At 37.9% G+C, this 14,278-nt stretch overlaps 1 protein-coding gene across 2 annotated transcripts in view; it reads left to right on the forward strand.

Moving 5' to 3' along the window:
* Arid2 (AT-rich interaction domain 2) overlaps positions 1 to 14,278 on the forward strand; it is a 145,141-nt gene that overhangs the window by 40,828 nt on the left and 90,035 nt on the right. The window contains exon 1 of one of the 2 annotated variants that reach the window (XM_076556672.1): positions 8,027 to 8,147. The exons of the other annotated variant lie outside the window; for it this stretch is intronic. Coding sequence (XP_076412787.1) covers positions 8,137 to 8,147 — 11 coding nt within the window. The 5' untranslated portion in view covers positions 8,027 to 8,136. Of the gene's footprint in view, positions 1 to 8,026; positions 8,148 to 14,278 lie in introns of those variants that run through there. 2 annotated transcript variants of the gene reach the window in all.

Raw genomic sequence — 14,278 nt, forward strand, 5'->3', positions numbered from 1 at the left:
ACTGTGTTGTACACAGCTTAGCCAAAGATGTTTTTTGTTGTTGTTGTTGTTTTGTTTGAGGGGGTAAAATATATGTTACATATTTTGTAGTTTTTCTAGGTTTATTTCTTTATGCCTGTAGCCAGGATTTTCAGGGGTTCTTCCCCAATCAAACCTGATCCATATTAACCTGGCATGAATTCACAGCCTCTCATTTCCTGTGGAAATAAAAGCATAACCTCTTTCCCAAAGCAACACACCTTTTGACTTCCACATTGAAGTCAAGATATTTTAAAAATATATAGGTTGGTTTAACCTAGTAGCTTTCATTATCCAATGTCTCTTAGCAGTTATTGCTCCATCATCATCAGTCAAAAAATTCAAAGACGACACAATAACATACAGGTTCCAAACTCTGCCTGATTTTCCCATCTTTATGTGGCTTATTGTATTTTTTAATTACCTTATTCCTTTTTAAGGACTTTATTATTTTTAAACTATTTTTTAATCTATGACTGTATATAATCCTTTTCTCTCCCAAGCCTATGTATATTTTTTAAAGAGATTTATTTATTTATTTATTTATTTATTATATATATACAATATTCCGCCTGCATGTATGCCTGCAGGCCAGAAGAGGGCACCAGATCTAATTACAGATGGTTGTGAGCCACCATGTGGTTGCTGGGGATTGAACTCAGGACCTCTGGAAGAGCAGTCAGTGCTCTTAACCTCTGAGCCATCTCTCAAGCCCCTGCCTATGTATATTTGTAAACATACTGTAACCCATTTAGAGGTCTTTTCATTTTCATCTGTCTTTACTGAGCATCTGCATTTTTTTTTATTGCTTGAGATGAATCTTAAATTGTTACATTAGCTGACAGCACTGCCCAGCCTAGTGAATGGTGCTAGCTCATGGCTGTTGGTGGCTAGCTCTATCCTGCAGGCAGTAGCCAGGAGACGCTTCTCCATACCGCGCCTGTGAGAGAGACTACAGGACCTGCCGCTTGGCTTAGCTCATGGCATGCTGGCAGGGCTCCTACTGGCAGCACAAGCCCTCTGTCAGCAGCTAAGAGATGCATCTCTGTATTGCAGCCCTGCATGAGAGACATGAGACTAGGAAGCCACATTTGTCTCCATTTTTTGGTGTGTGTTTAGTACCTTTTTTAAGCTTTCTTAGGTCTTTCGTGGATGTTGGTGCCCCACATTGGTTGCCATTTGTAGGTGGACTTTTCTGTCCTGCCAGCCAGTTCCCAAATATCCACACAGAGATTTATTAATAATTGTAAATGTTCAGCTGATAGCTTAGGCTTGTTTCTAACTAGCTCTTATATTTTAAATTAACCCATTTCTATTCCTTTATTTCCTGCCACATGCCTTATGGCTTGTTACGTCATTTTGTACTTGTCCTGCTTCCTCTGTGTCTGCCTGGCAACTTCCAAGACTCTGCCGTTCTTCTTCCCATTGTCTTTCTAGTCTGGCTCTCCTGCCCAATCTATTTCTGCCCAGCTTGTAAGCCAGTCAACTCTTTATTAACCAAGGAAAGTAACATATATTTACAGTGTACAAAGATTGTTCCACAGCATCTTTAAATTATAAATTTTTTACATTTTAAAATAAATATCACATTGACTCCAGTCACTACTATTTAGCTTTACCAATGCAGAACATGACTGAATTTATTTGTAAACAAAATGAAGTTGACCTCAGTTGCTGTAAGCCAGTTTTTCTGAGAAGTGTTTTTTTTAATACCTTTTGTTTGAGTGTTGGGGGCAGGCACTTAAATAATGTAAATGATCTCTTCTTATTGAATATAATTTATCTGCTCAGATCTCCTGTTTCTGAGCACAGAATTTCATAGTCATGGGAGAGTAGGAATTTTAGGAAGAATCTGTGAATGTGAGAAAAGCTGCTATTGTATTGTAGTCAGAGACGCATTGTGTCCATTAAGAAATTTTGAAGCCTGCCTAAAGGAACCTGTTTAAACCAGTATGTGTCAAAGTTCATTGACCATGGAAGCCTCTTTTGGCAAAAGAAATAAATATTCCTAATTTTAGCATAACTAGAAAGCAAAAGAGAGCATTATGGATCAGGGTGTGATACCTGAGATAATTCTATAAAATTGTTTCCTTTATTTCTCTGTGCTATATAGAATTATTCCTGATTCACTAGTGTTCCCATTGTTTCTAGGTTGGGGATCAAATTCAGGGTCTTATAGATGCTTGTCTAGTATTCTCCCATGGAGCTAAATCCAAAATCTTTTGTTGTTCTTGAGACTGACTCCTTCTGTAACCCTGACTCATCTGGAATGTGCTATGTAGACTAGGCTGGCCTCAAACTCAAAAAGATCCACCTAGCCCCTTCTCTTTTTCAGACAAAATTTCCTTATGTTTTTCAGGCTAGACTTGAGCTTACTTTGTAACAATCTAATATGTTTAAAAGGGCTCTTTTGCCTGATTCACACATTTAAAATAATTCCCATCAAAATTTCTTAGCATTTCGAAGCTATTTTGTAACAATTGGAAAGGTGCCTTCCACGTGTTACTAAGCTGCTGTTTTAAATTTAAGAATGGAAATTTATTTGGAGATATAGAAAATACCCAGATATATATGTATAGATATTTGTGACAGTGTTATTTATATTAAAAAAAAACAACTCAAGAAATAGCGCAAATGTCTAAATGACTTAGAGTACTGTGGTACAAATAAAAAGAATGAGAAACTGTCAATGTCACGTGTTATATATACAGTGTTAGCATACCAAATGAATGAACACATGTATGTGAAGGTGAGTTATCAAACAGTAAAGGAAGAAAGTTGTCAGGACCATGTATTTTACAGTATTAACACACTAAATGAATCCACATGTGTGTATGTGGAGGCGAATATCATATGATGAAGGAAGACCAGGAAAAGTTGCAAACGTGTGTAGTCGTGATATTGGTGTGGAGTTAGAGAGGCTGGCATCAGCAGCAGGCGGCAGTGGTCCCTTCCCAGTGTAGCAGCAGTGACTTGCTTGCTGCTTGTCTCCTCAGCATGCAGAAAGGACCGGTGAGAATGAAGTCTGAAGGCACTAAAGTATGATATATAAGTAAGAAGATAACTGATGATGAATCCATGAAGAGATAGCCTACTCTTAAGATGTTAATATGGGTAAATGGGAAAGTTTATTATTTATGAAAAGTTCTCATTAGGAATAGAGATGATGGAAAATGATTAGAAGACAGCAAACTGTAGAGAAATATAGGAGAAAGAGAGAGAAAGCTGTAAAGTTAAACAGGTTTGAATCTTTTCTTTCACTTACTTAGTTCTGACTAAGGAAAAGGACTTTAAGTTCTTTAATCTTCTGTTTCATACTTGTTCAAAGGTTTCCGTAACTGACCTCTTAGTGACTGTTTAAACACTGACCCCAACATCACCACTACCACTGTCCTCCTCCTCCTCCCTTTCATACTGAGTGAGAAGGATCACTTAGCAAAGGAATCTCTTTCTCTTTCCTTGGTATGAGTGGAAATTCTTTTTATCCGCTAATTTATGTGACTTGGAAGAGCATTGACTATGATTTACATGGCCTAAATACATGGCCCTTGGGATATTGAGTGGGGAGACTAACATAATTTACTGGTACCTACACCTTGTATTTTATTATTTTTAAATACCCTAATTCAAAGATCCAATAAAATGATAGATTTACTATATATAATACAAGAATGTAAAAAAAGCTTTTATTTTTATACCAAATACTATATACTTCTGTGAAGGAGTATTATAAAACCCTTAAAATTATAATTTTTATAAGTATATATTATCATAATTCGTACCTATACATGTCCTTATTTTTTCTAGATAACAGCTTTTCTAGTCCTAGTTCGTCAGTACTGAAAATGTAAGATAATAAATATATTTGGTGGTTTTGGTAAAGGGACAAATCTTTCCTGTTCTTAGAAGTCCTAGAGGAAGGTGCATGGAAAGAGGAATATGGCTCAATTCTTGAGCATACATAGTCTTTAACCAAATTTTGAAATGTATATTCTGATATATAAAATGATAAGGATGCAGAATGCCACAAGTCTTTTCAAAAGGAGATAGCACTTTTAATTTCTATAAGTCTTATTAAAATAATACAAATGTGTTTTTACTAACACTATTTGGTCAGATTTTCTGTTTTAACCAACAGTGATAGATAATTTTAAAAAATACTCTTTAGCTGCTTTCCAAAAGAGTTGTCATGTGACCCACTAATTCTATTTTTAGATGATACTCAAAAGAATTGAAAATTGATACTAAGCAGTCTGTTAACGGTAGCCAAAAGGTAGCAGTAACTCAAAGGCTCATCAATTTGAGAATGAATAAGTACAATGTGCTATATATATACAATAGGATATTATTCCGTCTTAAAACAAAATATACAAACCTATGCTAAGTGAAAGACGCTAAATACCCCACCCCCCTTCACACACCACCACCACCACCAAAAATAAAGAGGCTTGGATCCAATTTATATCCAATATCAACAATAGGAAAGATCTTACTTAGATCAGTGGTTGAGTCATTGCTTGGTGAAGATGAAGTTTCCCTTCTGGCATGAAGAAATAGTAAAAAGATAGAGTGGTGAGTAAAAATGTTTTTCCAAATGCCGTTGAGTTGTGCCCTTGAAGATGGATAACTCTTATATGTGAATTTGAAGTTGATGAAAAGAAAGGAGATTCTTTGGGTTTTGTTTTTTTCTTTTCCATATGACCCTAATAAAGAAGATTGTGGAATCGGATTTGGGTGTGGCATTCTTGGTGTACGATCAAACTCATGTCAGCTAATTCAGTAGCTGGGAGTTTTAGCAATAAGTAGGATAGAAATTGGTTGACTCACTCTCTTTCATATGTAGTTGCCAGTGTTTGCTGAATGGACTTATGCTCTGTTCATCAATAGTTCTGTTCGGTTCTAAGTGAAGTATTTACAGCAGCTGTACTTCCGGTTCAGTTATGACTGACTGACACTCTCTGACACTATGTCATTTGGTAGGTCGATTGTTGCCAATAGCAGCTTCGACTTTCATTCAACCATTGTATTTGTTAAGAGACTTATTAATAGATATAAATATTTTGGCAATTGAATAAATTGTACTTTGTGAAAGGTTTAACTTGAAGTCTTTTATCTTTGTTTCTTCTCAGCTTTGGAATAAAATGTGCTAATTTCTATATATAAAGGATTAAGGGGTAGGATGCTGTTAAAATTGATGTGACCTTTCAAAGACTTCCCTACTTTGGAAAAGCCTAAGACTCGAGTATCCTTGTATCGGTATTTGTTTAAGTGATTATACTGCAGTACCTCACAGGCTGTCTAAGTGTTAGTATTTACTACAGTGCCATACAGTGGTACTCAGGTTGGATGTTAGTTTTGATGATCTCATGTATGAAAATGATTATACTTTATTTCTGCTTTGCATTTTTATTTTACACACACACACACACACACACACACACACACACACACACACACACACCCACCCCATCACATAGATTTGTTTATCTCAATAGTATTCATGCTCTCTGTTACTCTAATCATTTTACTATCAGTGTTAGCTGATTTAATCTGAGTGGCCACTTTTGGTACTCAAGGATGGTTTTCTACTTTGTTGGATAATTTTTTAGAAAGCAATTTAGTGAATCAGGAATATGATGAAACATAGTGAGAGTAATGAAAAGGTACATATTTAATTAAGTAGAAGAGAATTTTTAAAATATGAATATAATTTACATGTCTTTGTACTATAACATAAACCTTTGAATCCATAACATAATAAAATTTCAGTGAAAATATGAATTTTACATTCTAAAATAGATTTATGCGTGTGTGTATATGCTTATATATACACTCACATACATATGCATGTATACATGCACGCACACATACACAAAACTTTTTTCACCTCAAACTGCCAGTAACCTGTGGTTTACTTGAGGAACTGTTGATGTCCCAGCCTGGGTGTTTGAATGCTCCAATTCACTATTGGCAAGTTTCAATCATTCACATATCATTGTGACTTTTTTTCACATTACATGTTTTATAGGGAGGGTCCTATGTGAACTCGGCCTACCCTGAATTGTATTTCAAGAATGTGGTGCTCAGGGGAGAAGAAGAGGGAGGAGGAACAGGGGTTGGTATGTAAAAGGAAAGAAAAAAAATTTAAATTAAAAAAAAGAAAGAAAAATATAATCATGTGCATGCAACACACACACACACACACACACACACACACACACACACGCACGCACGCACGCACGCACGCACGCGCTCAGGGTCCTTGCTCCCTTATCTCATGCCTGTGCTATGGATAATCTCCATTGCCAAGGCTGCCAAACAAACCCAGATGGCTGTTGTAGTGTGAGCATCAGCTTAGCTCTGGGTATCAGGGAGAAAAATGCAAAAGGCCCGAGAAGGTATGAGCTATCTCACGAGCAGGGTTCGTGACAGCTGCCCCTGAACATTCTGTTGAGGTCTTGGATGTACAGAATTTAGTAAGACTTAAATTTAGTTTTTATTCTGGTGGCATGCACCCAGTAACAACTGAAGGGGTATATTACTAGGAAAATTCAGCTACTGCTCTACAAGTCATCTAGATTCTGGCTTTCTTTTGTGTTCTTCTTTGTGGTAGATTTCTTAATTCTTATATCTCATTCAAGATGTAAATAATCCACTAATAATAATGCTCAGCAGAAAAGGAGAGAGCCTTTAAAAAGCAGTGTCATGAGAAGGAAATAATGTGCCCATTAACCATGTGGTTTGTTTGGTTTTCAAAGGAAGGTTAGAGTTACATACTGGTGCCAAAGAAACATTCATAAAACTAGGGTGTTTTTTCTTCTTCTTTTTTTTTTTTTTGTTAAAATAAGAATTGAAAGTAGAACAGTTTTTCATAGTATGACTCAATGTTAGCTTTCTTCCTTGGCCTTCTCCCACCCCTAAGTGTTACTCTGCCTTCCATTTTGGGAAATGGCTGCATGTGCAAAAGCTTATGGGCTGTTTTTGTGTCTGGCTGAGAATTCTTTGCTCTGTTCAGCTGGAAGTTGCAAATAGGCAAGAAATTGCTCTCAGTGTTGGCACTCTGCTTTCCTGAGTCCAGGAGGCTGGGCTTTAAAAGCATGGAGGAGGCTCCCGTCTTTAGTTAGAGAGCTCTAGCTGTGCGGGTCAGACCAAAGCTTTGAGTCTTCCAAGCTCACACCTTTACATATGGCAGCTAAGTTTGGAAGCTGTGAGCTTCCGATGTTATGACCCTTGCTTGCCTCTTTCCACTTAGCTATCTGGGATTTTCTATTGGCTGGGGCTCGTCATAGCCAATCACCTTCCTTAGCTTGAATGCCCTGCCGCCTTTCACTCGCTAGGCCCTTAAACAGACTCTGGTCCTAGTAGTTCTGTGGAACTCTTCATTCCTGAACCAGCTTGGGGCGCGCGGCGGGGGCGGGGGAGGGGGTGGTCCTTAGGTGTCCTGCAGGCATTTATTTAGTCTTGGTAGTCACTTTCCAGCTGCCTTCTAGATGGTGCTGCTTCTGCCTGGGCCCATAAGCCCAGGGTTTCATCTCTTCATGTTACCACTTCATCCCACTCTTTTGTGGGAAAGACAAGTAGGCAACTTAAGACCATTCAGAACTTTAGTAAGCCTAACATTGCAACCTAGTGGGAGAAGGAGCATCTCAGAAAAACCCAATAATACAGAGAGATAACCAGCTTATTTTATGGCTGGAAAGAGACTGAAATCCAGTGCCAACGCTGCAATTTTACCAGGCATTCTTGCCATGTGCATGGCTGACAGTTCCTCTAGCTCCCTCCTTAAACCTTCCCCATGCACCATTAACGAGCTTTGCCTAGAAACCAGTCATGAGTCTCACATTGCACCAATTGTGAGCTGTTAGCTGATACACTGGGGAGGTGCCCCCCTCACACATTTGTCCAAACTAAGAATAGGCTCAAGGGGAACAGGGTCACCCAGAGTTCACTGAGGCTTGTGTTGCCTGGAGCACAGTCATCCAAAGCTCTTCCAAGTTGCCTGGAGTTGTCCTGACTGGAGTGAAGCCTCGTGAGGTAGCAGCTGTTGCAGTGTCTTTTTCCTGGTGATGGTGGAGGGCTGCTTGGCTCTGAAGAATCCCCTACTCATGGCAGCCCAGCATGAGGGAAAGGTCTGTCAGCCCTCACTCCTGGGGCACGTAGATAGGCCAGGCCTGTCTGAACAGCTCTGGGGATTCAGAGAAGGAAAACGTTAAAGGGTACTGCTGTAAAGACCTAGGAAGTTAGCATTCTTAGTACTATTCAGTGCTTCCTCCCCAACGCTGACAATCCTTAGGGAGGACAGTCACCTGCTTGTTGTCTGATCTGCCTTTCTTTCTGTGGCTGCAGGCAAATGTACCAGTTCTGGTTTTTTTTAAAGTGGTACTGGGAATTGAACCTAAGACTTGTACATGCTAGGCAAGTGCTCTGTCATTAAGCTATCCCTCAATCTGAATGTTCAATTTCATTATTTAATAGGAAATTCCTCTATAATAAAGCAACTAAATATACTCATAAACATTATTTAGCTTGACCTTTGTTGATTTGAAAGCATGAAGCTATTAATAGGCAATCAAACTCGAAATACATTTAAAAATGTGAACTTTGATAATAATTTTTAAAGCCACTGTCATTACATTTTTTCTGATTATATATTTTATTGTAGGCAATGGATTTTTCTGAAAATACTTTGTCCATAGAAATATTTATGGATTTCTACATAGTATTACTTTTCAATGAAGAATAAAATACCAAAAGTTCAAGTGAATGTGTCCTTTGTTGTTCATGGACAAGCTAAATTTAGATCTCCCTACATTGTCTAATTGTCAGCATTTTAAGATGTTATAAATTTGAAATTCATTCCTTGCGAGTCAAAATTCAGATAATATGACTTACCAGGAGAGACTAGACAAGTCAAAGATTGTGTCTTAGGCTGGCTTTGAACTCGCTATATAGCTGAGGTTGGCCTTTAACTAAACTCTGATCTTTCTGTCTCCATGTCTCAAGTGCTGGGATTATAGGTGTGCACAACTACACCCAGTATTTGTGACGCTGAGGATTGAACCCTTGGCTTTGTGTATGCTTGGCAGGTCCTCAATTAGTTAAGCAACTAAATCAAATGAGAGATTTTTAAATCCAGAAGATGAATGTCATTCATTCAGTACTTGATTTGTGTCCTCAGCAAATACTTGGTATCTAGGAAGTTCTCAAAATATTCTTTCCTTTCTTTGCTTGAGAGTGTCAATGGAATGCAAAAATATAGACTGGTGGCAGAAATATAGACTGGAGAAATTAGTGACTGGAAAAGACTCAATTAAGTAAATAATACCCACGCTGTGTGCCAACATCGTACTTGCATAGGACAGGCATTGCTGTAGAGATGGAACCAAGTCATGGCTTCTGTGCTTTTCCTGCCTTGTGGTTCTGGGACTGATTGCTAGATTTGACTATTTTATAAGGGATGCAGTCAGCTTCCTGTGTTTTTGCAACAGCTTAAAACCTGTTGGACTTCTTAATTTGAATTAAGCTTGAGGAAAACTAAAAATCTGAACTTGTTAATCTCTAGGTGTTGTTTATGGTTTTCTTTGTGAAGGTAGCTTCTCAGCTTTCTACCTAGACAGAGAATTCTGTGCTGTTTTAGTGTAGTGTATAAAATTCCCTCACATTTTTGTCTGTGGTTTATTTACTTTTATGTTACAGATAATTTGGCCTTTTCCCATCTAAAATGTCTTTCCTTAGTTTACTAAGTGGGGTTATAGTGCACTCTTAAGCTCTTCTTTAGGAAAGTATCTATGGGGTTTCCAGCAAAGAAGTCATGTAATACTCACAGTCTTCTTCATAGGAAGGCTTATAATTACAGATTATTTTAATAGTTGTGATGCTAGTCAGATAATAGTGGCTACAGGATCTATGATTGATGTGCCTTTTTCAATATTAATAATTGGTTATTAGTGTTCTATCTGTCCATCCATTGGTCTCACCAGAAGGTAGTCAGTTTGTTAAACATTTACTTAAACACTTTGGACTATGTTCATCTCTTGTATATATATAGTTTCGTATTTCGTTTATTTCTATTTTTATATTTGCCTTTTTACTTTCCTTGAGTGTATTTAGTCTTTTTGTATATGTGTACATGTTTGTGTAATGTATGTATGAGTCTCCTTTGTTGGTGGATCTATTGTGTGGGCACACCTGTGTGGGCAGAGGAAGGAAGCCATCAGCTATTTTCTCTGGTCACTCCTAGTGAATATGGAGCTCATCGATTCATCTAGGCTGCCTCCTAATGAGATCTGGTTGTCTCTGTTCACTCTCTGCCACACCCCCCCCCCCCCCCACTGTGGTTACAGATATTTGTCCACATGCCCAGCTTGTACATGGATGCTTGGCTCGGAGTAATGTCCTCATGTTTGCATGCCAGACATTTTACAGACTTGGCCATCTCCTCAGCACATCCTTGATTTTCAGCGTGAGATTTTTCAGACTACATATTTGTTAAGTACTGCTTCTAGTTGGTGCTCACAAATTTTGAATCTTCTTTTCTCTTATTAAGTTGAAAGCATTTTATTTACTTTATACTATTTCTTGTTTCTTGTTAGGCTTATATAAAAGTATATTCCTTATTTCCCAAACATGTAAAGATTTCCTACTCTTTATTACTGCTGTCTAACTAACTTGTATTGTAGTTGGAGAACATAGTACATATGATTTAAAAGGTTTGAAGTATATAGCCATTGTCTTTGAAAAAATAGCACATCATATATATGCTTAAGCATATTCTGAAATAAGCTCTGAGCACATGTTTACAGCATGTATGTAGTTCAGCTTTGTTAGCTGTATAGACATCGGTAAAATATTTTAATATGTTTTTATCATTTCATTTAGGTTTTGTTTTATGTTTTGAAGCTCTTTAGCTGTGTCTTCTAGGACAATTGGTCGTTTGGTTGGTAATTGAACAATACCTTTGTTAAGTTTGCTTTATATGTGACATTATGCTTTATGCTAATATGTTTTGTTTCCTACAAACATAACTGTGTCAGGTTACATTTAGTTATTCAATTTAATCCCCTGGATAAGTAGCGTATAATTAGATAGTTAATATGTAGTTCATATGTAATATGAAGTTGGAAAATCTTTGTGTCTTTTAACTAGAGTTTAGTCTATTTATATTTAAAACAGCTAGTAATATATTTGGGGTTAAATCTAATATTTTATTTTGAAATTTTAAGCTCAACTTTTCTACTTTTTTCACATTGCCTCATTTAAATTAAATGCAAATTTATCCCTACCATGTTTGAATGTGTTTGTATATTTATTATAATGACATTCATCTTTATTAAAGTCAAATACTTGGTCTTTCTTTATTATTTCACTGTAGGCAGAATTTTTCTTTAGGACTGCTGCTCCCAAGTAACCACATGGAAACTCCTTATTAATTATGAAAGCTCGGCCGGTAACTTAGGCTTGTTTTTAGCCAGTTCTTATAACTTAAATTAACCCATTTCTATTCATCTATGTGCTGCCCTGAGGCTCGTTTACCTCATCTATATACTTTCCATGCTGCTTCTTCCAAGTCTGGCGGGCAACCCCCCAGACTCCGCCCTTCTTCCCAGCATTCTCTCTGCCCTGAAAAATCTTGCCTAGCTCCTGGCCGTTGAGCTTTTTTTATTAAACCAGTCACAGTGACATATATTCACACAGTGTAAAGGAATATTCCACATGTCACTGCCTCTGATTTATATACCATATATGTCACAATTGTCTTGATTTTATTGTCTGTACATTAATCCTAGAACATTGTTTTGAAAGGCACACACTAGCCGAGCTAGTACTTTTGACAGCATCTTGATAAGCCTTGAGCATAATCTCAGCACTGGGAAAGTAGAGGCAGAAGGATCAGGAGTTCAGAGTTGTTTTTAACAGGGAAGATAGTTCAAGGCCAACATGGCCTACATGAGACTTTATCTCTCAAAAACCACAAAGAGAACATTTGAGTTCTTTTATTTTACACATTTATTGAGCAGATGATCTTTTTTGTGTGGTGTTTGTTTTCATTTCTGTATATATTCTAGATGCTAATTCCCTTCAGATGTTAGGTATGCCTTTTAGTTCAGCATTGCTGATTAAAGTTTTGTTTTGTTTGATGCATCAGGGTCTTGCTAGGAAGCCCATGTTAACTGGGAACTTGCTGTATGGCCCCAGCTTGCTTCCAACTTCTCCCCTTCCTGCCTGTCTGGTCCCCATGTGCTAGGATTACAGGAATGCTGGGTCCATCCGGCTGTGGCTAAAGCTAAATTCGTTTCCGGTTATTCCGAGTTGTTCTACTTTGGCATGACATCATGTCCATGTTGAATTAGTAGTTGTTTTTGTTGTTGGGTTTGGCTACTCTTATATGTGACGAACTGATACGGGCTTCTTTTTCTTAACATTGCCTGAGTTTGAGAAGCCAGAAACCAAAGCACCTCAGTACATTTTCACTGATTTTTGTTTCCGTTATTTCCTGGTTTGTCTTTTCTCTGATTATATTTGAAAACTCTTTAAGCATTGGACTTAATGTCTTTTTCCATTGTTGTTTTGGGTTGTTTGCTTATAAGAAGAATTTAGGGGTATTAGTGATCTGGAATCATGTTCATTAAGCTTTAGGGTAGAAGTTTCCTCAGCCTCCTAGATAGCGCGAAGTTCGTGTGAAGTCTGCAGCCCCTCTCTCCTTCCCCATCAGCACTGGGGACTTGACAGTCAGGCCTGCACACTCTCCCAGAGCTGGAGCCCTGGGCCTGGGTGGCTCCTGTTCACTTTTACCGCTGGTGTGAGGTTTCCCAGGGTGTTGATCAAAGCCATAGCTGCTTTTGTTTGCTGGCTTGTCCTTGACTTTTCCAGGTTGGTAGTCACACTGCCTGGCTTCGACCACCTTCTCCACAATGCTTCATGTGAAACACAGCCCTGGATACCATGTTTGTGTCTTCTCACTTATGGTGCAGTAAATGTCACTGTTCTCCACATCTGAGGGGGTTTTCTTTGTTTTTGTTTTTTGCGTTTATTTAGAGTATGTGTATGTGTAGGCATGCATACATCCACCACAAGAGGACCACTTGAAGGAGTTAGTCCGTTCCACCATGTGGTTTCCCGGTATACAACTCAGGTTGTTATCTTGGTGGCAAACACTTTTCCCATTGAGTCATTTCACTGGCTCGGGAAAATCTTGTTAAATGCATAGTTACGTGTTTTTAGCTTTGCCCAAATAGAAGATGGAACTAAATGACCTGTTCTGCTATTTCTTGATAAAAATAGCCATTTTAGACCTTATGATTTAAAAAAAAAAAAAAAAGAAAGAAAGAAAGAAAATCTTCCGTGGCTTTTCCATCCATTTTTCAAGTAACCACCAGACTCTCTTACTAGATCCCTAGTAAGAGGGATCTAGTAATTTCTATGAAATGTGGCCTTTTATTACCTTCCTGGAAAAGCCTGAAGTGTAGAACAGTAGTGGGAAAGTACATGTACATATTTGCTGGTCTATTTTATCAGATTTTCTGTTAAGACAATTGTGTCACCACCAATATGATGGTATGGAAAATGGTATTGGAGTTTATTGTTTTCTGGCAAAGTATAGTCTTTTCTGGTGATTTTATAGGTATTATAGAAATATTGTTTATAGTTCATAGCTTCTTATAAGGAAACCATTTGAATTTAATTTATTTCTATTTATATTTTTATTCATTTATTTTTATTTTGCTTTTTTCAGATAGGGTTTCTCTATTTAGCAATCCTAGCTGTACTGGAACTTGATTTGTAGACCAGGCTGGCCTTGAACTCACAGAGATTCACTTGCTTCTGCCTCCCAACTGCGGGATTAAAGGTGTGTACCACCACCACTCAGCCCTTGAATTTAATTTTTAAAGCTTTAATTTTTTCATGTGCATGAGTTTTGGCTGATATACTCAGTGCACTGTATGCGTGCTTGGTGCCTGTGGAGGTCAGAAGAAGGTGCTGATTCCACTGGAATTGCCACCTGCGTACTGAGAACTGAACCCTTGATCACCGAGCCATGTCTCTAGCCCCAAGGTTTATTTTGACTGTTTTTATTTGTCATGTGTGTATGTGTGTTATTTGTGTGCAAGTGAATACCACAAGTGTGTGTGAATGCCTGCAGGCTAGAACAGAGTATTAGATCACTTGGAACTGGAGTTCTAGGTGGTTGTGAACTGCCATCTGTGATTGTTAGGAACCAAACTCCAGTCCTGAAAGAGTAGCAAAGGCTCTTAATCGCTCA

This window comes from Peromyscus maniculatus, chromosome 20 (genome assembly GCF_049852395.1).
Source record: "Peromyscus maniculatus bairdii isolate BWxNUB_F1_BW_parent chromosome 20, HU_Pman_BW_mat_3.1, whole genome shotgun sequence".
NCBI lineage: Eukaryota > Metazoa > Chordata > Mammalia > Rodentia > Cricetidae > Peromyscus > Peromyscus maniculatus.